The sequence below is a fragment of the Medicago sativa genome, chromosome 8, assembly GCF_051527215.1.
Source record: "Medicago sativa cultivar Bolivia chromosome 8, Bolivia_mono, whole genome shotgun sequence".
Classification (NCBI taxonomy): Eukaryota; Viridiplantae; Streptophyta; class Magnoliopsida; order Fabales; family Fabaceae; genus Medicago; species Medicago sativa.
Window position 1 is genome coordinate 42,134,772 of NC_140756.1, and position 26,658 is coordinate 42,161,429.

The 26,658-nt window shown below is 35.1% G+C and overlaps 4 protein-coding genes and 1 long non-coding RNA gene across 6 annotated transcripts; 3 read left to right on the forward strand and 2 right to left on the reverse strand.

Moving 5' to 3' along the window:
- Positions 1-4,972: 4,972 nt before the first annotated feature.
- Positions 4,973-8,175, forward strand: LOC146899242 (putative protein phosphatase 2C 39). Of its 2 annotated transcripts, none has more exons than XM_085739482.1 (5): positions 4,973-5,151; positions 6,057-6,315; positions 6,804-7,080; positions 7,479-7,633; positions 7,787-8,175. In XM_085739482.1, exons 2-5 carry the CDS (start codon positions 6,058-6,060, stop codon positions 7,922-7,924), a joined length of 828 nt encoding a protein of 275 aa, XP_085595608.1. In that variant the 5' UTR covers positions 4,973-5,151; position 6,057; the 3' UTR covers positions 7,925-8,175. The 2 variants fall into 2 exon arrangements, with proteins under 2 accessions (XP_085595608.1, XP_085595607.1); XM_085739481.1 differs by having other exon boundaries at positions 6,070-6,315.
- Positions 8,176-8,847: 672 nt separating this feature from the next.
- Positions 8,848-10,298, reverse strand: LOC146899243 (squamosa promoter-binding-like protein 4). The gene is made up of 2 exons (XM_085739483.1): positions 9,892-10,298; positions 8,848-9,335 (listed from the first exon to the last, which is right to left on the reverse strand). The coding sequence occupies exons 1-2, from the start codon at positions 10,221-10,223 to the stop codon at positions 9,125-9,127; spliced, it is 543 nt and encodes a 180-aa protein (XP_085595609.1). The 5' UTR covers positions 10,224-10,298; the 3' UTR covers positions 8,848-9,124.
- LOC146899244 (uncharacterized) lies at positions 9,333-16,237 on the forward strand. Its single transcript, XR_015024249.1, has 2 exons — positions 9,333-9,464; positions 15,831-16,237. It is a non-coding gene; the product is annotated as an uncharacterized LOC146899244 (long non-coding RNA).
- A 1,000-nt stretch (positions 16,238-17,237) lies between these two features.
- LOC146899245 (uncharacterized) lies at positions 17,238-20,134 on the forward strand. Its single transcript, XM_085736728.1, has 4 exons — positions 17,238-17,583; positions 17,651-18,698; positions 18,816-18,981; positions 19,085-20,134. The coding sequence occupies exons 1-4, from the start codon at positions 17,238-17,240 to the stop codon at positions 20,132-20,134; spliced, it is 2,610 nt and encodes an 869-aa protein (XP_085592854.1).
- Positions 20,135-24,212: 4,078 nt separating this feature from the next.
- LOC146899246 (uncharacterized) lies at positions 24,213-24,665 on the reverse strand. The gene has a single exon (XM_085736729.1). The coding sequence runs from the start codon at positions 24,663-24,665 to the stop codon at positions 24,213-24,215; it is 453 nt and encodes a 150-aa protein (XP_085592855.1).
- Positions 24,666-26,658: the final 1,993 nt, after the last annotated feature.

Genomic DNA, 26,658 nt, shown 5'->3' on the forward strand with positions numbered 1-26,658 from the left:
TTGAGACGGTAAGACCCCACACGTAAGGATCACCGTGTGATTAACAGGTGCAACCGGATTTAGGAGGGATAGACCTAGTTAACCGAGATTTATAGACCCGACATGTAAGGATCACCGTGTTATCATCAGGTGCAGCTTCCAACCTTCTAGGTTAGTCATGCCCCAACGGCCTCATCACTTATATATTCTACCTAAGATAAATAAACGCGACATAAACGTTATTTAATATCCAACAATATAAAAAGAGGGGATTCGAAGAATCCTAACCGCTGCTTAGTTTTCTGCAACCAAAAATAGGTAAAATTGCTCTGTTGCAAACAAATAAAAATTGCAACTCTCTAACCCTTATCTTTTATTATATCGTCAACTTACAAAAATAAGTAACGCGAATTGTTTGGAAGAAACAACAATCCCTGTGGATACAATACTCTACTTATCACTTTATTACTAGGTAAACGATTTGGTACACTTGCCTAATCCGCACATCATGATCCAAGCGGGCTCAAGTGCCGCGGTGAGCGAAATGGGAACAACCTAAACCGTGAAAACGAGGTTGCATATTTCTTAACAGTATCAGGATCACTATAACTGACTCCATTGAGTTCGCCACCAAAGAATTCAATAGTAACACCGACTTGTTTGACACTATACTTTGATTCTGCCATTCGAAAAGGAACACCCGCTTAGGACCTTTTGATATTTTGAGAATAGTTGCTCTTTGGAGAGCACAGTGCGATGAAAGTTGTAAGCTGTGTCTTTTATTCTACCACCTTCCTGGAGTTGAGACTCCAAAAAAAACACACCATTCTATTTTTTTTATCAAAAAAACTATAGCTACTCCCCACAAAACGGCTCCATCGAGGACGAAGAAGATCTTATTTCTTATCTTTTTTCGAAAAAAGATAATAAAGATAAAATATAAATTAACTTTTGGAGAGATGGCTGAGTGGTTGATGGCTCCGATCTTGAAAACCGATATAGTTCGAAAGAACTATCTAGGGTTTGAATCCCACTCTCTCCTGATTTCTTATCAATGCGATGACAATGATTGAATAAAGGAAAAAAGGTTTCCAGAATGAAAGAGGTGATCTCGTAGTTCTTGGTATGTGAAGATATGTTGTTAGGAATTCAGATTAGGTTTATCGTTGGATGAACTGCATTGTTGATATTGATCCCAAAAAAGAAATGGTGGGTACCGCTAGTTTGTGAATCTAAAAGTCTTTCTCAGATACAAGGAAATGATTCAGTTCCAGAGCTAAAGATCGTAGGTCTCGAACAACTGCACTTTTTTCGTTATAACTAGAAAAACGTGCATGATCCGGTGCCACAAATTCCACCCCTAAAAACCATATTTTGATTGCGCACACTTTGCCGATATAAAAGGTGCAATTCGAGGATTCAATTTCCGAGTATCGAATTCAGTCTATTTTCATAAAATTTTCTTTTTATTTTATTCTATTTTGTTGAATCAGCCATTTTATTGAATACAATTGATTATATAGAAATCGGGATCCTCTTGGCTCGGCTCTCGTTTCTTTAGAAAGTATAATTCGAGGAACTATATCTAGATCTACCAAAATTTTGACTTTTGGTTCCGGCGAACGAATAATCATTGAGTTCTCCTCTTTTGCCGAATTAGGAGTATCGTACTTTCACGCAAAGGCAATCGATATTTCCAGGGTTGATCCCTGGGATTTGACGACAAACTTAAAAAGCCTAAAAATAACCCTAGATTCCTTATTAACACTCTTTTTATCTCAACTGCTACATGATATCTTATCACCCCCTCCGGAAAATGGATATTTCCAGCAAATATTTTTAAGGGTTAATTATGTTTTAGGTCCCTATAAATAGGCGTGTTTCCAACATTAGTCCCTACTTAAATTTTATTAAATTTTTGGCCCCCAACGTTTTTTCCGCTAGCAAAATGGGTCATCGCTGTTAATTGTTGCTGATTGAGCAAACGGTGAAGCACATGTGGATGCCGCATCTGACTTTTTTTGTTGGGTTAACTATGTTTTTAGTCCCTATAAAATTGAGGCATTTTAAGTTTAGTCCTTACTTAATTTTAATAGTTATTTTAGTCCTTACAAAAATACTATGCACTCAGTATTAGTCTCTGCTCAATTCAAATTTGTTTAATTTATGCTTAAACTCTTAAGTTTTTTAACAATTTTTTGTAGACGTGTTAAGAACATTACTAAAAGTTCATCCATAAAAAATGATCGCAAAATTTGATTTATATGTCCAGATTTTATTACTTTTATCTTTAACTTTTATCTTTTTCAAAAATTCATATTTAATTCGTTTCATGTTAAAAAATTCTAAATTTTAGTAATTGAACCTTTCATAGTGTTCTAAACTTGTCTCAAAAAAATCGTTCAAAAATTTAAGACTTTAAGGATAATTAAACAAACTTTGTTTTAGAAGGGACTAAAAGTAGAAGTATTTTTTTTGTGTAGGGATTAAAAAAACTACTAAAACTAGTTATGATAGTATTTTCATCAAGAAAAGATATTTTTAACTAGTAATTATTCCAAAAAAAAACTATCAATTCGGCAACAAAACCACTGATGCCCGACAAGGCAAGAGAAATCATCGATAAGATAGTGAAAATGGTGAATACTTTTGGCATTGGGATAGCCATTCCACCCATTTCGTCAAGATAAAGAAGACGTAGTCTATCATAACTAGTTCCTGCCAAGAAAAAAAAGGGCAATGCCAATAAATCCATGAGATATTATTTGTAAAACAGCCCCGTTGAGCCCAGTATCACTTATAGAACCAATTCTTAGAATTATGAAACTCATATGAGATACCGAAGAATACGCTATTCTTTTTTTTAAAATACGCTGACCAAAAGATGTTGAAGCGGCATAGATTATTTGAATAGAACCTAATATCATTAACCATGAGAAAAATATTAAATGATCGTAAGAAAATAATTCCATATTAATTCAAACCAACCCATGCTCCCATATTTCATGTAAAACTAGTGGCAGTATACAAGATGCCTACAGATCAACCAAAGAGTAATGCTTAATTCAATTATACAAAACCATATTGTATTGTGAGGGATGCCTCCTCCTTATAAATACCGTTTCAAGTTATAGTTTAGTCCTTACTTAGTTTTAATAGGTTTTTTAGTCCCTATAAAAAAAATTACTTCTAATTTTAGTCCCTGCTAAAACAAAGTTTGTTTAATTATCCTTAAACTCTTAAATTTTTGAACGATTTTTTTGAGACAAGTTTAGAACACTATGAAAGGTTCAATTACTAAAATTTAAAATTTTTTAACATGAAACGAATTAAATATGAATTTTTGAAAAAGATAAAAGTTAAAGATAAAAGTAATAAAATATGAACATATAAATCAAATTTTGCGATAATTTTTTGCGGAGGAACTTTTAGTAATGTTCTTAACACGTCTACAAAAAATCGTTAAAAAAACTTAAGAGTATAAGCATAAATTAAACAAATTTGAATTGAGCAGAGACTAATACTGAATGCATAGTATTTTTGTAAGGACTAAAACAACTATTCAAATTAAGTAAGGACAAAACTTAAAATGACCCGATTTTACAGGGACTAAAAACATATTTAACCCAACAAAAAAAAGTCAGATGTGGCATCCACATGTGCTTCACCGTTTGCTCAATCAGCAACAATCTATGAAGCACGGACACCTCTAAGACTCGGCGTGTCGCGGTGTCCGACACGCGTCGGTGTCCGACACTCCTATGACACCCGTACGACACGTGTCGAACCCGTGTCCTAAATAATTATTATTTTCTTTACTTCGACACTCCTACGATCGGTGTCCGACACCTATATAACACTCATTCGAGCCGTGTTGGACAACTCACACAAATATTTAAAACAATTTTTTTTTTTCTCTCTTGCTTCCACACACCATAGATACAAGAGTTACACATGTTTTGAGAAATGTTGATCAATTAAGGGTTATAGACATTATAGTTGATTATATCATTTTTAACTTTTTTTATAGTAGATGAATAAATAAATGTCCAATACTATGATATCTTGTTGTAGAAATTTTTCTATTGAAATAAATTGCTCAAGTTAGATGTTTATATATGTATTTTAATTTTTATTTTAGACCGTCTTTAAATAAATTAACATATATGTAGCGGTGTCGGTGTCATATATTTTTTACATTAGAGGTGTCGACGTGTCCGTGTCAGTGTCGTGTCAGGTGTCCGTGTCGGAGTCCATGCTTCATATGCAACAATTAACAGCGAGGACCTATTTTGCTAACGGAAAAAAACGTTGGGGACCAAAAATTTAATAAAATTTAAGTAGGGACTAATGTTGAAAACGCGCCTATTTATAGGGACCTAAAACATAATTAACCCTATTTTTAATTCATATTTTTTTTCTTTTCTAATCGGACCAATCCGTCGAAACTCAAATTCAATGCAAATTGATATTTATTTTTCTAAAAAATACGCAATATTCAACGGCTTGATCAAACCAAGATTCCTCAATTTCAGAATCTCCCTGTCGTAAGAGTTATCTATCGGAACAATACTCTTAGATATCGTCCCCAATGGTGAGATCTTCACCATTTAAGACCTGGTACCTAATATGTACTCCCATTGAATTTTTTTTTTTTTGAGTCTTCTAAGATCCCGAGTCTCACTTAAGACTTTCATTCTTAAGTAGATCATACAATACTTTTTATTAAAATAATCATTGCAATGTTGCTTTTCTTGAAATATAAATGATAAAGAGTTATTAGTAGAACTCATTTAGACATTTTGTTAGAGGATCTTCATTGTAGTGATTGAGTACTTATTATGTTTATTTAAAAATAAAAATTATAAAAAAATGATATGTACATGTGATACTCATTTAAGACCTTCAAACTGAGGATATCCATCGTGGAGGCTCTCTTACCGACCTATGTTAGACAGACGTATAAAAAAACAAAAAATAAAATTAAAACGGTGTGAACACGAGAGCAATCCTCATCATCTATTCTAAGACAACACACTCATCTTCCTCGTATCCCTTCTCTCTCATACAGCTTGGCATTTTCTCCTCATTATTTTTTCGCCTCTTCACCTCTTACATACACCCTTCCAGAACTCAACAATGACCGGCAAAGAAATCCTCCACAAGATGAAGGTATATCATCTTTTTCACCCTTTGCTTTTTTCTCTTCATATTAATTACACACATTTTTTTTCTTAATTTCCTTATATTTGATTTGATTTCAACCATCTTTAATTTTCAATTAGCTACAAAATAGTTATTTGTGACTCTGATCCACAATATTCTCAAATATTATAGTTAATTGGTTAATTAGCGGGATGGTGAGAAATTTACCAGTTAATTGTTATGTGGCCAGCAAACTTCATAATTAAATGTTAGCCCAATATCACGGGAAAGTGATTCATGGGTTCAATGATAGCAGTATTGCACTGGAAGTTTGTGCAGTCAATTCATCAAAACTCTAACAAATGTTATTTTCAACTTTAAAACTTTTTATTTTACTTTCGTAACCTGTGCCCCGGGTGCATTGGTTAGTTCATTAATGACCGGTGTATCTGATCTATATTATAATTCAGATGCATCAGTTGTTCAATAAATCTAAAAAGTGAATTTTTTCATATATAGACCTGAGCGAGTAACTTTTTTCAAATGAAAATCTGACGAGTGTGAAAGGCTGAGTTACCGAAAGAAAAATAATTCAATAGAGGTTGTGACATATGTATGTGAGCTATGGTAATAATTTATCAAACTTCACAAATTCAGACATTACTTGATTACATAAGAATATTTCATGCTATTATAATCTAACAGTTGTAACAGGAAAAATTTAAAGTTCTTGTGTTTTCAAATATCATAATGAATTCCTCAAGTATCTGATGCATTTAGCCACTTATTGGGAAGATACACATAACATAATATCTTACTAGTTACCATTGGCAAATCTTGAGAAAATTCCACATGAATAGATAAATTGCACAAGTTTCGTTTCGTTTCATTTGTATGTCGAGCATGAATTTTTTCTTATGTTTCAACTGGAGAATGTTGGTGCAGGAGAAAGTTTTGGGACCATCTGATCCGGACTCTGGGAAAGGAAAGAGCAAGATGTCAAAGCATGTAACTCATGGCTTTCACTTGGTAAAGGGTCAATCAAATCATGCCATGGAAGACTACGTGGTTGCTGAATTCAAGCATGTTGATGACAACGAGTTGGGTTTATTTGCAATATTTGATGGTCACGCAGGTCATACTGTACCGGATTACTTGCGTTCTCATCTGTTTGATAATATCTTAAAAGAGGTAATGAGGATTCCCGTTTTTGTGATTACTTAGAGTCTGTTTGTTTTTGCAGTCCATTCACATCAAACACACGTCAAACTAAAAGCTACAGTTTTTAGCTTGAGAAATCACCACCAATTTGCATTGTGTCCCTATGCATTATGAGAAATCACCACCAATTTGCATTGGGTCCCTATGCATAAGTGTGCCAAAACATAGGCTTAATCTATGATTGACTTTGTGTAAAGCCTGAAATGCATTACCCCTAGCCATGCCGGTTCCAAACAAAAACTGAAAAATTATCAATTTCAATTCAAGTTGAATGAATATGATACTAGTACTACTATATGTTACTTCCTTTTGCATGTTTCAAGAGTTTTTTTATTTATTTATCTTTTTTCTACACTTGGTGAATGGTTTTGATTTGGTCATGTATTTTTACCGTATTCATCTGGAGATGTTGGCTTTTGGATATAATTTATGCGTATAATTCTTATTGTCTAATGTAGCCTGATTTCTGGAGTGAACCTGCGGATAGTGTGAAGAGAGCATATAAAGAAACTGATTCTACTATTTTAGAGAAATCAGGTGAATTGGGTAAAGGTGGTTCAACTGCAGTTACAGCAATACTAATTAATTGTCAGAAGCTAGTGGTGGCCAATATCGGGGATTCTCGGGCTGTCTTATCTGAGAATGGTGTTGCTATACCACTGTCAGTTGACCATGAACCAACAACAGAAAGCAATGATATAAAAAACAGAGGTGGTTTTGTATCTAACTTTCCAGGTATAGTATATCATGTTTTTCAAGAATAGTTGAAATAACTGCTGCTTCATAGAACATGTTCTTTATTTTTCAAGAATAGCTGTATTGATGTACTGGATACCTTACATATCTATGCATCATTGAGTGTTGCACATGATCATCTAGTATGATTCTATATGTTATTCAGTATCTGGTTGATATATAGCATCAATACGTGATATTTAAGGTGTGTCCCGTGTCCAACACCTTCGGTGTAGAGCATTTAATCACTTCCATCTTCTCAAATTATTTTCAGCGTCTACTTGTCACTATCATGGTTGTGTGGCAGTGCTTCATAGTTTGATATTGGTCCTAAAATAATTGCTCGTGGCTAAGGATACAGTTTATATCTAAGGATACATATTTTGTTATCGATTCAGGGGATGTTCCACGGGTTGATGGACAGTTAGCAGTGTCAAGGGCATTTGGCGACAAAAGCCTAAAGGTACACATGACTTCAGAACCGCATGTGACAGTGAAGACGATAGATGACGGTGGAGAGTTCGTTATATTAGCCAGTGACGGATTATGGAAGGTAAACTATTTGATTAAATGGGAAAGTATCACATGTTTGATGCATTCCTTTGCACTCACCTTATGGGCAGTTTTGCTTCTAACCAAACATACATGTTTGATTGGATTCACACATGCATAATTTTTCACTTTATATTCTCATTTGTTATTATAGGTCATGTCAAATCAAGAAGCAGTGGATGCTATCAAAGATATCAAGGATGCTCGGTCCGCAGCAAAGCATCTTACTGAAGAAGCGCTTAACAGGAGGAGCTCAGATGACATCTCTTGCGTTGTTGTGAGGTTTCACTGATTGCTAAGTTCTCATTGTAGATTTTTTATCTACAAACTTTAATGTATATATTGATAAGTGTTGATATCCATTGAGGTGTTATTCTGCTCAAGCATAAGTGTGTGATCTCTTTTCTTGCCTGCTTTCATTCAAACCAACTTGGATACTGTGTTGTTTGATGTATAAATGCAATAAATATTTAGTATTGGATGGTTAATGCCAAAGTAATTTGTATGAATGCAAGAGTTTGATCAATAAAGTATATTTCCCAATTACTGTCTAGCCGTTTAAATTTTAGATCATGTGTAGGGGAATATGTAAAGGTTACTATTTCTTGTGCCTAGTAAAACACTACCACAATGAAGACCTTTGCTAACATCTCTTCGTCAAAAGGATGAACACAGTGAAAATTTAACTTTTTTCCGGAGGATGTTATTGATGTCGATTTTATTATACACATTTAACAAATCTTATATTAACTAATGTTTGTATCATGTTTCAGTTACCATTCTGTTTTATAACTATCATCAATACAAACATAGGCTTCCACTTTGAATTCAATGTTGGAAGTATATGTGTTTTTTTTTAATACAGTTTAGATGAGTTGAGATTTAGAGATGTGCTAGGCTAGGGAAAATTCTCAAAATTCAAATATATGTTATCCATCACTTAGATTCTCACACCGACAAAAAGTTTGAAAGCACACTCCAGTAAGTTATGAGTTAAATAAATAAGAAATTAACCTTTTTTAGCACATTAGGGAGGCATTTATGATAAAATGAAAATAAAAATGTATATCTACACCACAACTATACTGGCAAGGTGCAGTTTGTAAATATGTATATATTTTTTTAAGAATGGACTTTCAAATGGAATCTAGCACCAAAGTGACAATTTATATGTTAGATAGCCTATAAATTATATATAAAAAATAGATTAGTGAATTTGCACTAAAGAAGCCGTAGCTTTTTATTCTTTTGGAGTGGAAAATAGGGTTACAACATTCAAAGGTGCTTTAATAAGGATACTTGCGATAAAGACAAACAGAAACAAAAGGAACTCACTTATGACCTTTTAGATGTAGGATATTTAGTGGGTAATTAGGTTCTTGTTGTGGTGAACATACAAAGGATCTTTATTCTATGCCTTGGACCGTAAGAAACCAGAAGGTGACAGAAGAGAGAGAGCTGGCTGAACTGAACTGAACTGAACACTTTAGCTTCATCTAATGTTGAAGGACTTATAACCAGAACTGCCTGGTAAGTTCATCTGAATCCTGCATTGAGTTTCCTTAGGTTGATGTTGTCCTTTGCTGTGACTGCTTCCCTCATTGGCAGCTTCCGGGTTGGTTTTCCGGCGCCGTTCATTGTGTCCAGCCAACCGCCTGCGGCAGCTTCTTTTAGACTCATCAAACTCTACCAAGTCATGGAACCTGCACAGCATAACTCGTCATTGATCAATGCGTAGTATATCTTTGTATATGATATGAAATAATGATTAGTTTATTCTTATTGCAGAAATTTAGGATGAGAAAATGACGCTCTAGTCCAAGATATTTAAGGTCAGTTTTTCACTTACAAATATATAATTGTTTGAAGCAATGTTTTAAAACTGGATTGAAGTGTCTGATTCAACCGATTTAAATGGGAATCGGCCAATTTGCCGGGATTAAATTCGCTGGTTGAGTTAATCTCAGTTATACAATAGTTCAGTTAAACCAGTTGAAGTGACTGATCTGATTTTTATTTTTTTGCCTCCCTTAATTATTTTTGTTTCCTTTTCTAATTGAGCTAAGTAAACCATAACCTTAAGGTCTCACGGTCTAATATTTTGTCCAATTTTTAAAACATTCGATTTTATGTAAATGTGAGCTAAAAAAACAGATCATGGGAAAACATGACAGACTCTACCGCCTATAAACATGTCAAAAGAAAAAACAAATTATTGATGAGTGTTAGAGAAAATGGTGTAGATATAAGATTGAAGACCTGCTACATTGTTGACAAAACCTCTGCCTCAGCCCTGCAACCACCACAACGGGTGCCTTGGAATGAAACTCGCACACTTTATGGCGGCGATGGTATCTCTTTGCATCCGTCAAATCCGCTCCACACCTCTCTGCTTGGCAACAAGGTGGAGAAACACCGCCACCACCTCCTCTTCTCCCGCCACCAACCCCTTTCTTCTTCTCTTCTTCAGTCAGACTAACATCACCCTCCTCCTCTTCTACTTCATTTTCCATTTCTTCTTCCACCATGTTGTTCCTTCTCATCTTTTCCATCATGAATGTTCTCTTCCTCTCAATACTCCTAGCTTCCATTGTTTTGTGAGAGGTGAACTGACAATGGCTATAAGGGATGAGCTAGCAAGTTATGTGATAGAATAGAAGAAGCTTGAGTTTTGGGAACAATGAAGTGAAAGAGGTTGTTTATATGAAGCAGAAAGGTGGAAAGAATGTGCAAAGTGTGTGTGGACCACAAGCTTCATTAATTTTTTTTTTTTTTTTAAATTGTGTTACTAAAAGGTATGGGAACCAAGAGCGCTAAGATAGATGGTTCAGATCGCTTTTAAGTTAATCAAAAGTTTTAGGTTTCAACGCAGTATTTTTAAAACTTTTGAGGAAGAGTTTTGTCATTTATTGTTGTCTTATTCGACTCGATAAATTAGTCTACACGGTTTCACGCTAAGGATACTCGAATTAAAAGAAATTAAGTAGAGGGTTAAGTAAGGGTTTTGCTTTAAAAAATAAGCTAATAATGAAATGTATAAACTTAAAATCCTAATTGAAGTGAGGAGTGGGTATACTATTGATGGATGTTGAATGAAGTGAGTGTTGAAAGAGATAGTTCTGCTGTCAGATAAAATAAATCCAAGCGCGTCACTCATAAACGCTTAACTATTGGTAATCAAGGAATTACTAATGAGGAGAAAAAGATTATGCTTTTGTTTTTTTTTATGTTATTTTGTTCATGTTGTGATTTCTGATGCCGCACATATAAAGGACCCATATCACATGCGTACCCAAGCAATCTTTGTTGCATCGATACTTCTGATTAAAGACGTGTCCAAGTGTTCAACACCGATACTTGTAATTATACTAAACTAAATCATTTCATTTTCTCAAAATTTATCAATGTCGACGTGTAATTATCTTATAGAGTGCCCGTGTCTATGTCCGTGCTTCATAGCAACCAACTCTTGCATTCAATTCGCAATTAAAATAAAAGTAAATAGCAAAGTTGATGATGTTTTGCATTTATAACATGATTATAAATGAACAGTACTTCCTACAGACTGCATAATTAAATCAATATTATTCATCAGAAAGGAAATAGCAATAATGCTAGTGTAGACTTTTGCAAAGAAGACTTGATTTTAAGAGGAATCATAATTCAAAGAGCATTTAAAATATTTTACAAGAGTTACCGAAAAGAAGTACATGATTAAAGATTGTGAATTGATTTAGGTAGTTATGGTTTGTATTTTTCTTTTTTCTTTCTGAACTTTCCGATTATTCTAGTTTAACTTCTTAAAAAAGAAAACCTTTTGATTCTCAGAAGAAATCGATCTTTAGCTAGTTGTTTCTTTGATTAGGGATCGAACTCAGATACTTCAAAATAATTTAATTTTAACTAAAATTTATATACTAACCCCTTGAGATCAAGATCAGTTGTCTCTTTTTCAGTTTTTCTTTTGTCTTAGATGAATTGGTAAACTACTGAAATTAAACTCACACACAACTGTGAGGTCACGGGTTTGAACCCGGGTCATGACGTCCGGCCTTGCAATTTCGGCATTTACGAGTTGAGCTAGGACTTCTAAACGTCTCTTTTTCAGTTTTAGTTAACCGTATTTAATTATTTTAGGGGTATGTATGTATATGAATAAGCTTCGAGTTAGATATAGGGAGAGAATTAAACTAATGGTCCACTACATTTTAAATCTCAACCCTGCAAAGTACTCATAGCACTGGACAAAGCTAGATTCTAGATGGTTGAGTTGAGAGAGACACATCATATTTTTCATATTGAAGCCTACATAACTAGGGAACAGCAGGAAGAAAGCTCACCACTTTAACATAAATGTATAGTAGCTAACTGTTCCCTTGTTCTTTCCTGCTTTTTGCCTTTCATCTTCCACTTTGCCATTCTTTGATTTAATTTTTTTGTTATAAGAAAAAATTTAAGACAAGGGGATTATGCTTGGTCCAAGAGGAAATTATATTTACCTCACTCTAGGAGATTAGTGATTGATTTAGTGACCGCTAGTAAGAAACTGATTTTTTTCTTTTTTTTGTCAAGTCGCTTAGTGGCTAGAATTCACCTTTTTTAAGGTGAATAAGTGGGGTGTTCCTGGTTTGAACTTCGACCCCTGCATATAATAATGTTTGTCCTTGCCAACTGAGCTATGCTCACGGGGACGGTAAGAAATCGATTTAGAAACTGATTTTGAGACCAATTTTAGATAATGCATGACAATATTCTTGTAATGGCTCGAGCCTACAATATGTCACACACTAGCTCTGTCATGGTGAGTTCCATGTCATTGTTTATAGGTTCCTCTATAAAAGGTATTTTTATTCGATACACTATCGGACACTGAATGTAGACTCCTCTCCCAATCAGAATTCGATCATTAGTTTCTCATGTTGTGGAAGTCTAATTTCTTCCCGTTGAACCCAACCTCGGTTGGTTCCATTTTTGTGGTAGCCTATATTTAACACTGCGGTGGGTATGTTAGAATCACATGACAGTTGAGGAGCAAAAAATGTGGCTTTATTCATAAAAAAAATAAAAAAAGTAATTCATCAAAAGAAACGTTATCACTAAAAATCAAAACGAAAGTGGGGGCACTTGCCTATAAGGTCGTCAGTGTGGCTCTGCCCCGACGGTGATCCACTATAATTTTGTAAAATCTACACTTTGTAGCTTCGGAAAGTCACGGTGGATTACCGTAATTCTGATATATCTACTGTGATATCAAAAACACTTAATTCCATTTTGTCTTTCTATAATGGCTTCTGGACTCAATTAAAATTGATCATGTATACATGTGTGATTATAACAAGTTGAAATTGCAAGGTGCTTAAGGTTGAGATAGAATCTTTTTGTTTTCTGGTATAAAATGATGTCAAGTTGTAATAGTACTACTATGGCCACAACACGTGGTGCTGACATAACCTGGCACACACTAGTACTTACTACTAACCATGATTTCACAAGATGCCATCGTACTCAGTACTTGATGCCAGTTTTCACCATGGAATTGGACGGTATCTAGATATAGAGGACAAAAAACAAACTCTTCAACTTTATCTATGTTTAATCATTGAGGATAATTTGGCTTTCTGAAACAATAACTTGGCTCTACACATATATATATTGTCCTCCACCAATTTTTAACTAATGTGTGTTGAATTTTACCACCCAAGATTAAATTTTCAACAATGAGGACTTGAATGTTTTAAATATTTTGGGATCATTAGATGATATTTATGTATAAATAGAGAGTTAAATGCTTTTGAAGTCTTATGTTTTGTTTTTGGTCAAAATTTAAAGTCTTGTGTTAATCGCCCATTACAAGTAATCCTTGATAGACTTCAATTCAAAAGTTATGATCACTGCTGTATCTTTACTCATTTGTTAAGAAATCAAAAAATAGATTTTTTTTTTTTTTAAAAAAAGTCATTTTTATATATAATATTTCTATATTTAGGTCATGAACAAGTGGGCTAAAAGCTATGTTAGCGTTTACCTTCAAATGTTAATGTTTGATACCACGAATCTCCATCGTAAAAGCTAAGATTGAGAGCTTTTATATAGTCGTGAGTTAGATGCCTTCTAAATTTTGGTATTAAATGGATACCAAAGCATTTTACATTCAGCTCACTTTTATTAAAATTAATTTTACAAAATCAACCTTCTATTTCAAGTGCACAAGGCAAGTTTATGTTATGTTGTTTAGGATGAAAAGTGAGAACAATCATGCTATGACATGACTAAAAGAAAATGTCATTGGTGAAAACTAGAATGATTCAAATCAATCAATTTTCACTAGCATCAATGGTATTTTAGTGTTTCACCATATATGTATCCAACCTCCATCTGAATTTGGTATTTTTTTTCCCCTTCTCCATTTCCTTTATTACCATGAGAATAAGAATTTCATACCTCACAAAGACTTCACTAAAAAAAAATCATGCATATCACTCTCATATTATTATTGACTTGTATTTAGTCCTGGTCCCCCCTCTGCTCTTCCATTTATTCTTCCCCTGTTAATTTGTTATGCAAGCCAATTAACACTGATATGATATGATATACACTATGAAGCACGAATACCGACACGGACACCGGAACGACACAGACACTGACACAACTAATAATTTAAAAAAAAAAAATTAACTTAATTCAGTGTAATTACAAGTGTCGGTGTCGAACACGACACTTGTCCGACACCGAGACACATCTAATCCAAGGAGTGTTCGTGCTTCATAGGATATATACCATTTCAAAAGGGCCTTTATTAAAAACGTGTAGGACAGTTGTGAAGAATTTTGATATGAATAGACAAAAAGTGAAATTGTAGTGCTGGAAAATTCTTGTTGATTGTCTTTGTAAAAAAGGATAGTGCAGACAGCTGCACAGTGCATAAGATAAGAAGAATATATATATAAATCATTCTCTGATTCATTAAATACAAGAGCATAGAAATATTATGTTGGTCCCCAAGGTTTGGCAAACCATGAATAAATGCGTTAAATCATGGAGTTGTTTTCACAGGCTCACTTTTTGTTTGTTTTGTAGCATATTGTTCAAGTTTCTTCACTGGATGGCTCTTTTTATGATCTGCTTTTCTTTGAGTTATGGTTTGTCGTTTTTGTTACAACTTTATCAGATGATTTATGGGTTCAGAAACAGACGTAGGTATCTGATTCTGTCTTAATGTCAAATATAAGCTCACAACAAAAATCATAATTGTTTTTGTTTTGGTTAGGTTAGGATACTGCACCTTCAAAAATTGTTCTCAATTATGGTCAATTTTATCATGCACAAATGAGATAAAGATTGTATCATAAACAAATTTGTTTTCATCACTCAATCAATAAGTAAATTGGATATACAGTCCCCTAATTTTTCATGAGGTGTTTCGTATTAGTCATATAATTAATTTTGTTAGTTTTGGAAGAGCGTTTTGAATATATCATAATGGTTTACACCCTTCAATAATTAGTGGTGGAATTTCTTAGATAGGTAAGTGGTTATGTGAGACTTGTTACAATAGAGTTGTTGTTCAGTTGGTTTTGCTCAAAAGAGGTATATGTGAGACTTTTTTCCCAATCCGATGTGCTCCGCCACTTAACCCACATGTCTACATCATGTGTCTTGACTTAATTTCCGACCACTTTCTTCATGTTTATATGAAAGAAGTTTGTCTAATTCCACCGTCCTATACGGAGTGGAAGAATCACAAGATTGGTGAGGCTAAGAAATAGAAGTTTGCATTTTTTGATAGACAAACTTTGTTCAAAGACCTCATTGAAACCGCCAAAAAAAACAACCAAATCATCTCGATCAAATTTGTTGTGACACTCCCACTCCCGAAAAACCAAAAGGAGAATTTAAAGTATTTGAAGAAGATGAAGATGATTATATATCAATAGCTAGTTAGATAGGTTATGACACTTTTCTGTCGGTATTCATCCTTTTTTTTGGTCGATTATGTAACGCCAATTTTTATGGTCAATATGTAACTAACATTATATAAATATATGACTTTTTTGTGATGGACAAAGCATCGACAATTTTATTTGTTATTATTATTGCTCGTATTTTATAAAAATATATGTCTTTACTTATTAAACTATGTATTTTATTTTTCATTTAATTTTATTCTTATACTTGTTATTTCATAAATTTTTGTGAAGTGAAACGTGTCTCAAGATACACAAGTTGAAGTTGAAGCTCATGTCTGATACTCTACCGTGAAGAAGACGATCAAGGTCTTTTTAACCCCCACCGACAAGTTGGATAAGTTGAAGGCACAACTTAACAAATACTTTGTCCATGTTGGTGAAAATCAAAGAACATTTCATGTATTTGTACATGTGTCATGTGTCAATCTGGTTTGGTTGCTTGCATTGAATGTTATTCTGCTGTTATACCAAAACTCAACGTGAGTTAACTCACATTAGTACGTGTGAGTTAATTCTAAAAGTTTGAGGTGGTAAGGAGCAAAAACACTTGGAAGAAAAGCATTTTTCAAGGAGAAACATCTTTTTCTAGCATGTTATGGATTGGGGGTCCAGTCCAACTCCTTTCGACCAAACAAAAAGAGTATTACTTTTCCCACCCTATGGCCTTCTCGCGCGCCCTGTTTTTTTGACCAAAATACCCTTTATCCGGACTATGTAATCCGGACAATATTCGGATCATATAATCCGAAAGGATTTGGAAATCACCATGCCCCATGGGACTTGCGAAACATGGCTTTGGTCAGGGTGAAATACAATCCGAAAAACATAATCCTGACACAATGGTTGTATTCCGGAGAAGAAAATCCGCACGCCCTGTATTTAAACCAAGCGGGAAAAGTAGTCGTTTTTTTCCGGAAAACGTAATCCGGACAGCTAGGGTATATATAGTTCTCCAGAACCTAGCTGAAGCAGACCACCTTTATCAAAAACACTCCCTACACCTCTAAAAAACACTCCATTTGGGCGAAATGATGGTTTGGAGCAGCAATCTGGCCATCAAGGGGGGTTAACATCATCATTTTCGACTGAATGCAAAGGTAATGTGTATATAAACCTTTCCCTAGTCGATTTTTAGGCGATTAACATTTGATCACGTTGTATGATCTTTGCAGTACTTTTCCGGAATATGTAATCCGGACTGCATTCATGTGATCCGGATTACGTGTTCCGGACTGTACCAGTGCAGAAAATGTGTTCATTTTCTGACTCTGCTTCACACTGTTTTCAGTCATGGTTGTTCCTGTTGATCCCCCAAATGATGATCTACCTCAGAATGAACCTCCTGTTGTGTTGCCGCTTCTTTTACTTCAAGATGCGCATGATTCTGGAAATGGCAAATCCGAGAATCCCCCACCATCATCCCCGAAAGTAGAGGATGCTCCTCCTCCTATTCCTCCAGTTGTTGCTCTTTGTATTGACCAGTGAGAACATTTTACCACTAAACACAGGTTTGCAACACGCAATGATTTGTTGGAGTGGGTTCGAGAGAAAGCTAGGAAGCTTGGTTTTTCCACTATTATTGGTAAATACGATAACGATGGCAACGGAAGAAACACATTTGTTACTTTGATATGTGAAATGGGAGCTTCATACACCGAGTACAAGAGAAAAAGTCGGCGTGAGATAGCTGGTTCGGTTAAATGCGAGTGTCCGTTTAGGCTGAGAGGTTATTTGTTGACTGGTGGTGATTGGAGCCTCAAAGTTGGTGATGGTAAACACAACCATGGCATGACAGATGTGTTGAAAGGTCATAAAACTGTCGGTCGTCTAAACCCAAATGAACGTGTTCACCTTGAAGAGATGGTGGAATCAAACGTTCCTCCGAGGCAAATGCTTACCAACTTAAAGAAGAGGAACCGTACCACTTCAACTACCATCAAACACGTTTATAATGCTACTTACAAGTATAGGCGGTCCATTAGGGGTACGAGGAATGACATGCAACATCTCTTGAAGTCTTTGGTTGATAATGGTTACGTTTATCATTGTAGGAAGTATCATGATTCTGATGAAGTCAGTGATGTTTTTTGGGCACATCCAGATTCTATCAAGTAACACGTTCTCCACGGTGCTTGTGTTGGATTCAACATACAAGACAAACAAGTATCGTCTTCCATTGCTTGAGTTTGTCGGTAATACTTCTACCATGAAAACATACTCTATTGCTTTTGCCTATATGTTGTCTGAGAGGCAAGACAATGTTTATTGGGCTCTTGAGAGGTGTCGTGAGATGTTGCACTCCAAAGATCTCTATCCCAAAGTAGTTGTCACTGATCGGGACAATGCTTTGATCAATGATGTGGAAAAGGTTTTCCCTAAAGCTACTACTCTGTTGTGCTCATATCACATTGGACAAAATGTGAGAGCAAAGTGTAAATTGGATTGCAAAGTGAAGGATGTCAAAGGAAAGAATAGGGAAGCGATCAAGCCGACTTCGGTGGTGAAGACTGTGATGGCTGCATGGATGGATATTGTGGACTCCAAAATGGAGGAAGCATATATTGATAATTGGACCCGGTTCAAAGTTGTATGCGCAAAATTTCCCAAGTTTTTGGAATATGTTGAAAAAACAATTTTGGATCCGGTTAAGGAGAAGTTTGTGAGGTTTTGGGTTGACAAAAACCTTCATATGGGGAATACTACAACAAACAGAGCTAAATATGCACAAGCTCAGTTGAAAAAGTATCTGAGTAGTAGTATGGGTGATTTGAGCACAAACTGGAAATCCGTTCATGACATGCTAGAGTTGCAACATACCGCAATACATGCTTCGTTTCAGACGAGCATTATCATGCTTGAACATCGGTTCAAAGACAAGGTGTTGTGGTCTAGGTTGATCCGGAACATTTCAAGGGAAGCTTTGCATCATCTCGTTGTGGAGTACAATAAAGCACTTGAAATTAGTACGGATAAATCTAGATGTGGTTGTTTGAGTTTGATCACTTACGGATTACCATGTGCGTGTATGATAGCTTTGAAGATCAAGAACGGCACTGCCATCCGTTTGGAAGAAATTCACACCCACTGGAAGAGGTTGAGGTTCGAGTACGAGGTTGACACGAAGCTTCAAAAAGAAGAAGACATCTCTCTATTGCCAGAATGAGATATTCTCCAGGTATTTTTTTCAAAACTGTCTCTGTTTATGTTCTGCCTAAGATTTCTGTTTCTGTATTCTGTACTGGTGCAATCTGGATTATATACTCCGGACATAGTTGATGGGTTCCGGAAAATATCATCCAGAGAGGTAGCATTTACGCCCCATGCAAGTGCATTTAAGGCTCATGCATGGGGTGTATCGGGAAGTTCCGGATTACCTTATGTGGTTCGGAAAATAAAATCCGGACTGTATAAGTAGTGGTAACAGAATGCATGTTTCTGACTGTTTTCCATCAACAACAATAATGACAGTTTTTTACACATTGTAGGCCTGGTTCAAGGACACCGATTACAACATGAAGGTGCATTTGAAAGAACAATTTCGACAATTTGTTTTACCGGAAACCACCTCTATGCGTCCACCGCCAAATAAGGTCATCACCAAAGGAGCTCCAAAGAAAGATAAGCAAAGCATTCGATCGACAAGGCGGTCCCCTTCCCTATGGGAGATTGTTGACTCCCAGGAGCAAGAAACACAGGGTTCACATACACGGTTAACAGGGACGAGTAGAAAGAGTGCACGGAAAATCAACATGTCTCCTACTCCTCCTAAGCCAATTCCAAAAAATCCAAAGAAGCCAACACCCGTTGAAGTCCACATACCACACAAAGACCAAATCCCAATTTGGATGCATGGCATTATTGAAAAGGTTACGGATGTACCCGGTGATGGCCATTGTGGGTTCCGAGCAGTTGCGGTCCTACGGAACTTGACTGTTGATGATCACGTATTAGTCCGGTACAACCTTTACAAAGAGCTTATCGGTGTAGAAAATGACCGCTATTGGAGGATGATTAATGATGATAGGCGGTATAACGAGGTCTTGGACGCTCTATCCTACTCCGGTATTGGCAATGCACCACCGGATAAATGGATGACAATGCCGGATATGGGGTTCCTCTTCGCACAGAAATTCAGCCAAACGGTTGTTGTGTTGTCCATTGGGAAATCAGAAACCTTTTTCCCTCTATGTGGTCCACCGCCGCCTCCAACTATCGATCCGTTGATATGTCTGGCATATGTGAATGACAACCATTTTATGGCCTTGAAATTGAAGGATGGTTGTCCGATTCCTCCCACTTCCGCTCTATGGAGACAATACCATCGAGAGGATGCAAACACCTGGCCTGATAGATATGTCAGCCGGATGGCAGATTATAATGAGTTAAGTCGGGCGGCGGGTGTAGCGGTCATAAAAGATGATGAAGAATTGTACATTGTTGAAAATCTTGATCCCGATGAGAGGGTTGGTGCTGGTCCTGCTCCTGGTGTGAAGGTTGAAGTGGATGATAGTCCCATTGATCTTTCGGCGCCATAGATTAGATATATATCATTAGTTTAGTTGAAATGTATATCATTAGGTGAAATGTGTAATGATTTAAATTCAACTTTTTTTGGTATAATGATATATATATATATATATATATATATAAAATCATTTTTTGATATAATATTTAAGTTAATTGTCTTTTATACAAACATATATAATGATTTATTGGAAAAAAATGATAAAAAGCACAATGACATGCAAATTTGTTTCAGTTCTGTGCACTGGTGCATTCCGGATTATATAATCCGGAATGTACCGAGGGTAAAATTGGAAAAAAAATACCGCGCGCGAGGAAAGGCATAGGGTGGGAAAAGTAATACTAAAAAAAAATGTCCAACTTCTCAATTTTCTCACTCTATGCGGCGAAAGACAAGCAAATTCTAATTTTTTTTTTTTTTTCATCAAGAGCAAATTCCAAATTCTATTTGTAACACACTAACATATTCTTTCTCACAAAGATATAGATTCAAGGAGACTCACTCTCATCACTTACAATGTATATTTTTTTCCTTCCTTCCTTCTTCATCACTCTTTTATTTGGATATGGATAAATAAAATGAAATTATTTAATTTTTTATTTTGAAAAATTAAAACAATTGGAAAGATGGATTTAAAAATAAGGATAAACATAGTGAATATTATTTGAGTCTGATCTTTACCAATTCGTGATTTTATTTACAAATTTTTCACTGATTTACGGGACGGTAAAAGGTAAGTGACTTAGAGTTGATTTTTTTACAATTTACAATAAAAAAAATTATTGTTTTTATGTTGTTTGTTTAGGGGTCAAATTTATAAGAGTAGAACCGGGCCTCCAAATTGGTTAAAACTTAAAACTACTGGTATCTCTCTGCCCCTTGCTCAAAAGAAAAAATCTCTCTCCTCCCATTAAATTCTTTATCTTTGTAGTATAAAATTGGATACTTGAAGTCATGATATCATCTTCTTGTCCTCCTAGATAGTCACATTCATCTCTTTCCCAAAAATAGAACACACGTTATCAATTTAGTAATTAGAATGATAGAAGTCTCAAGATAAATGGAGAAGAGAAGACATATTGTGTGTACTTAAAAAATGATAAATTGTCCCCGTGAGCTTAGCTCAGTTGGTAAGGATAATGCATAATATATGTATGGTCTGGGGTTAGAATCCTGACCACCACAACAAAAAAAAATGATAGACAAGACCAAGAAAATATCGACTTTGATATAGAAGTGAAATGGAAAACTGAATACCACTTGATTGGTGAACTCCAGAGAGCAAAAACGCTATGACCTCTCCTATATAATCGAGGTATCCATATGCTCCAGAGTCAGGCATTTAAGACATCATGATCGTTCAAATAAAATTCGACGGTTCAGATTCAAGCTCGATATTCTAAATATAAAATAAGGGTTAAATAAGTTTGTCGTCCCTATAAATATAATAAATTTTGATTTTTGTCCCTAAAAAATATAATGAGATGTTTTCATCCTCACAATTTTTTTTTTAGTTTTGGCCTCTAATAGATATAATTTTGATATTTTTAAACATAATATAAATATATATAAATGTTTAACATAATAAACGGACATAACATAGATACATCTTGATCATAAAAGTGTTTTTTTTTTTTTTACAAGAAGAAACTTATTGCATTTCATTCATAATAATAGTAGAGATACAAGATGGAATCCTAATATGAATATGGAAACTAGCATGACGCAAAGCCACTCTAGCAAGGCTATGAGCGACTTCGTTGGCATGTCTTCGAATGAACCTAACACCAGAGGTTACTAAATCAGAAGCTAATAGACGTCTACAATCATTAATTACTGCGCTAAAATTAGAGACGTCACTTTTACTACCATAAAGACTGTCTACCACAGTTTTGGAGTCAAGCTCAAAGTCCACAATACCCATATGCAGATCGCGAACCCAATACATTGCTGATAATAAACCCAAAGCCTCACCTAAATCCACATCAAGAAGTGGAGTCATCCATTCAGTCTTGGCTAAAACAAAGCGACCTTCATTATCTCGAATGCAAACACCAATACCGACCCGATTCTGAGCTTGAGAGAAGGACGCATCAACATTACAAGTAAACCTGTCGGGACTTGGTTTAATCCATTTAAAATCATTCGGGGTATCATGATTCTGAGGGATAGGATGCCGAATAGTCTGAGCATTCCTCCAGCTAGTAAGAAGAGAACCTGCACGAGCACAAATAGCTTGAGTTGTTTCAGTAATGTTGTTCCATACCTTATTGTTTTGATGCTTCCATATACTCCAGAGGGTTACACTGAAAATTTGCTTTTGTTGCTGATCCAGATGTTGTAGGATAGCAAACACATTGGTTGGAAAGCTGGCATCAATATCAAAAACAACCATCAAATGGCTCCATAAGCCAATATGTTGCCAACAAAGCATACTTTTACTACATAGAAAGAACAAATGAGTACTATCCTCACCAAAATCATCACACAATGCACATCTATCAGTACACTTAACTCCTTTTGATTGCAACCGGATTCTCGTGGGCAAGCAATTACGGCAAGCTCACCAAAGGAAATTCTTAAGTTTTGGGGGCAATTTTAAACTCCAGATACAATTCCAGTTACACGGCACACGGTGTTGTACAACTGCCACATCATGATTCAGAATATCCTTATAAGCACTTTTAACTGAATAAGTACCATCCCTCTCAAACTTCCAAACAGGAACATCATGAGTTACCGAAGGAAGTAACGAAGTATTAAAAATATTTCTAGCAGTAACATTGTAAAAAAAAGCATTAATTAGCTTTATATTCCAATGTTTTTGGGGTGTAACCAATAAGTCATAAACAGTGATAGATGGCTACTCCAAGTGATGATTAGTTGATGGTAAAATTCGTGCAACATTACTGATCCAAGGGTGATCCCAAACTGGTATGTGTTCGCCTGTACCTATACTCCACAAAAAACCGTGTCGAATCACATCTTTAGCACTCCAAATACAACGCCAAACATAACTAGGATTATGGCCCATACTAGCTCCAAAATAGTCACTTCGAGGAAAATATTTAGCTTTAAGTAAACGAGAGATTAGAGACTTTGGAGAAGAAACCAACTTCTAAGTCTGCTTACCAACCATAGCCATATTAAACGCCTTAAGGCCCTTAAATCCCATACCTCCAAACACCTTTGGAACTGAAAGACGTTCCCAAGATAGCCAGTGCAATCCTCGAGAATTTGCTGAATTATGACCCCACCAGAAGGAGTTTAACATTTTTTCTATCTCATTAATGAGGGATCCTGACAGAAGGAAAATACTCATCACATAGGAAGGAATAGATTGCAAAACAGACTTAATGAGAATCTCCCTTCCAGCCTGCGAGAGACACCTACTACTCCAGGAGTTTATTTTATTCCAGATACGATCCTTAATAAATTTAAAAGTTGCATGTTTGCTGCGGCCAATCATAGATGGTAGCCCAAGATATTTACCTGTACCCAGCACTTGACGAACACCGAGGGTAGTAGCAATGAGATTCTTTAAATCATCTGGAGTATTGCGACTATAAAATAATTCTGACTTCTGGAGATTAATGGCTTGCCCCGAAGCTTCTTCATAAGTAGTCAAAATATTTTTCATACAAACAGCCTCACGTGCACAAGCTCTAAAGAAAAGAAAACAATCATCTGCAAAGAGAAGGTGAGAAATAACTGGTGCATTTGTGCATATCGAAGTACCTCTAATATTATTGCAACGTTCAGCTTCACGAATAAGGGAGGAAAGACCTTCATCACAAATGATGAACAAATAAGGTGAGAGAGGGTCCCCCTGACGGAGGCCGCGTCCTGGAACAATAGGAACCACTGATGCTCCATTAACCAATACCGAGTAATCAACCGTCTCAACACAAAGCATAATGCAGCTAACTCATCGAGATGAGAAACCCATTTGAATCATGATATCTCGTAGGTAATCCCAATCTAATCTATCATAAGTTTTACTAATGTCCAACTTAAGTGCAACATCTCCACTCTTTCCTTTTGCCTTTGCCTTCATATAGTGAACAATTTCAATAGCCACCATTGCATTATCTAAACTCAGGTTCAGCAAGCCATGCATTCTCAAAGCGAAAGCGACGTTGACCAGAACTAAGCACAGGCTGCTGAGCACAATCTAGCAAAAGGGGATAGTGATCCGAGGATGTGGTAGTAAGACACTCAAGCTTTGCATTTTGGAATTTATCAAACCAACTATCATTTGCCATAGCTCTATCCAATTTCTCCTCCACAGCGCAAATAGTTCCGAGACTTTTGAACCAAGTGAAAGCATAACCATCCATATGAATATCAGCAAGTCCAGCATCCAAAACAGCTTGCCAAAATCCTTGTATAAGCCACGGTTGACGATTAGATCTTTCCTTCTTTTCATCAGCTGATAGAATATCATTAAAATCACCAATAATACACCAAGGAAGTTGAGAAAGATTGGATAATTGCCGAAGTAAATTCAAAGACTCTCTTCTCCTTCCTCCTTCTGGCATACCATAGAATCCAGTTAGCCTCCATCTTCCCCTCAAAGAGTTATTAACCTACATATCTATATGATTTTGGGAGAAATTTGTGATAGTACAATTAAAGTTCTTTTTGCATAAACATGCCAAACCACCTCCTCTGCCAATACGATCAACAGAAAAATAGTAATCAAAAGCCAACGTATATTTCAATTCTTCAATTTTATTAGACGTTGTCACTGTTTCAGACAAGATTATTGCATCCGGTTTAGAGGTCCGAACTAGGTACTTTAAATTAGGAATTGTGCTCGGGCTACCTAAACCCCGACAATTCCAACTAATGACACTCATGTGACAATAGAAACAGAATCCTTAATCCCTAAACTGGAGTAGTAGGCCACAAAAGATTGAATGAATATGATTTTTAGGAGAACAAGATGTATATGGTCTACAAATTATTAGATTACCAACCGGCCAAAATTATAAGGTTTGAAGAATAGTGAGAAAAGTACAGCGGCTGCAAAAGTGGATGAAACCATGGAATCAAGAAACGCTTGGAATATCAATAGTATATATATAAAGTAAGGTTTTTTATGCCACATGTCACTTCCACATTCATTCTCAATATTTTTATTATTTTTTCTATTTTATTTAACATAAATATCTCAACAAACTTTTGATCTTATGCACTCAGTATTTTTTATCTTAACAAACTACACATCAATCAATCAATCAATAGTATATATATAAAGTAAGGTTTTTTATGCCACATGTCACTTCCACATTCATTCTCAATATTTTTATTATTTTTTCTATTTTATTTAACATAAATATCTCAACAAACTTTTGATCTTATGTACTCAGTATTTTTTATCTCAACAAACTACACATCAATCAATCAATCAATCAATAGTATATATAGAAAGTAAGGTTTTTTATGCCACGTGTCACTTCCACATTCATTCTCAATATTTTTATTATTTTTTCTATTTTATTTAACATAAATATCTCAACAAACTTTTGATCTTATGCACTCAGTATTTTTTATCTCAACAAACTACACATCAATCAATCAATCAATAGTATATATATAAAGTAAGGTTTTTTATGCCACATGTCACTTCCACATTCATTCTCAATATTTTTATTATTTTTTCTATTTTATTTAACATAAATATCTCAACAAACTTTTGATCTTATGCACTCAGTATTTTTTATCTCAACAAACTACACATCAATCAATCAATCAATAGTATATATATAAAGTAAGGTTTTTTATGCCACTTGTCACTTCCACATTCATTCTCAATATTTTTATTATTTTTTCTATTTTATTTAACATAAATATCTCAACAAACTTTTGATCTTATGCACTCGGTATTTTTTATCTCAACAAACTACACATCAATCAATCAATCAATAGTATATATATAAAGTAAGGTTTTTTATGCCACATGTCACTTCCACATTCATTCTCAATATTTTTATTATTTTTTCTATTTTATTTAACATAAATATCTCAACAAACTTTTGATCTTATGCACTCAGTATTTTTTATCTCAACAAACTACACATCAATCAATCAATAGTATATATATAAAGTAAGGTTTTTTATGCCACATGTCACTTCCACATTCATTCTCAATATTTTTATTATTTTTTCTATTTTATTTAACATGTATATCTCAACAAACTTTTGATCTTATGCACTCAGTATTTTTTATCTCAACAAACGTAACATCAATCAATCAATAGTATATATATAAAGTAACGTTTTTTATGCCACATGTCACTTCCACATTCATTCTCAATATTTTTATTATTATTTCTATTTTTAAAAACCAATATTTTATTTAACAAAAATCGGGTTTTCGGACTACTTGATCGGATTGCTCCGAAACATCCCCAGAAAATCAGAAAAAATTCAAGGACCATGACTCCCAAAGAAGGGACTTTTTATGGGACTCCGCCCCTCAAAATCCAAAATTCCATCGTTTAGTCCCATTTTTCATTTTTATTAATT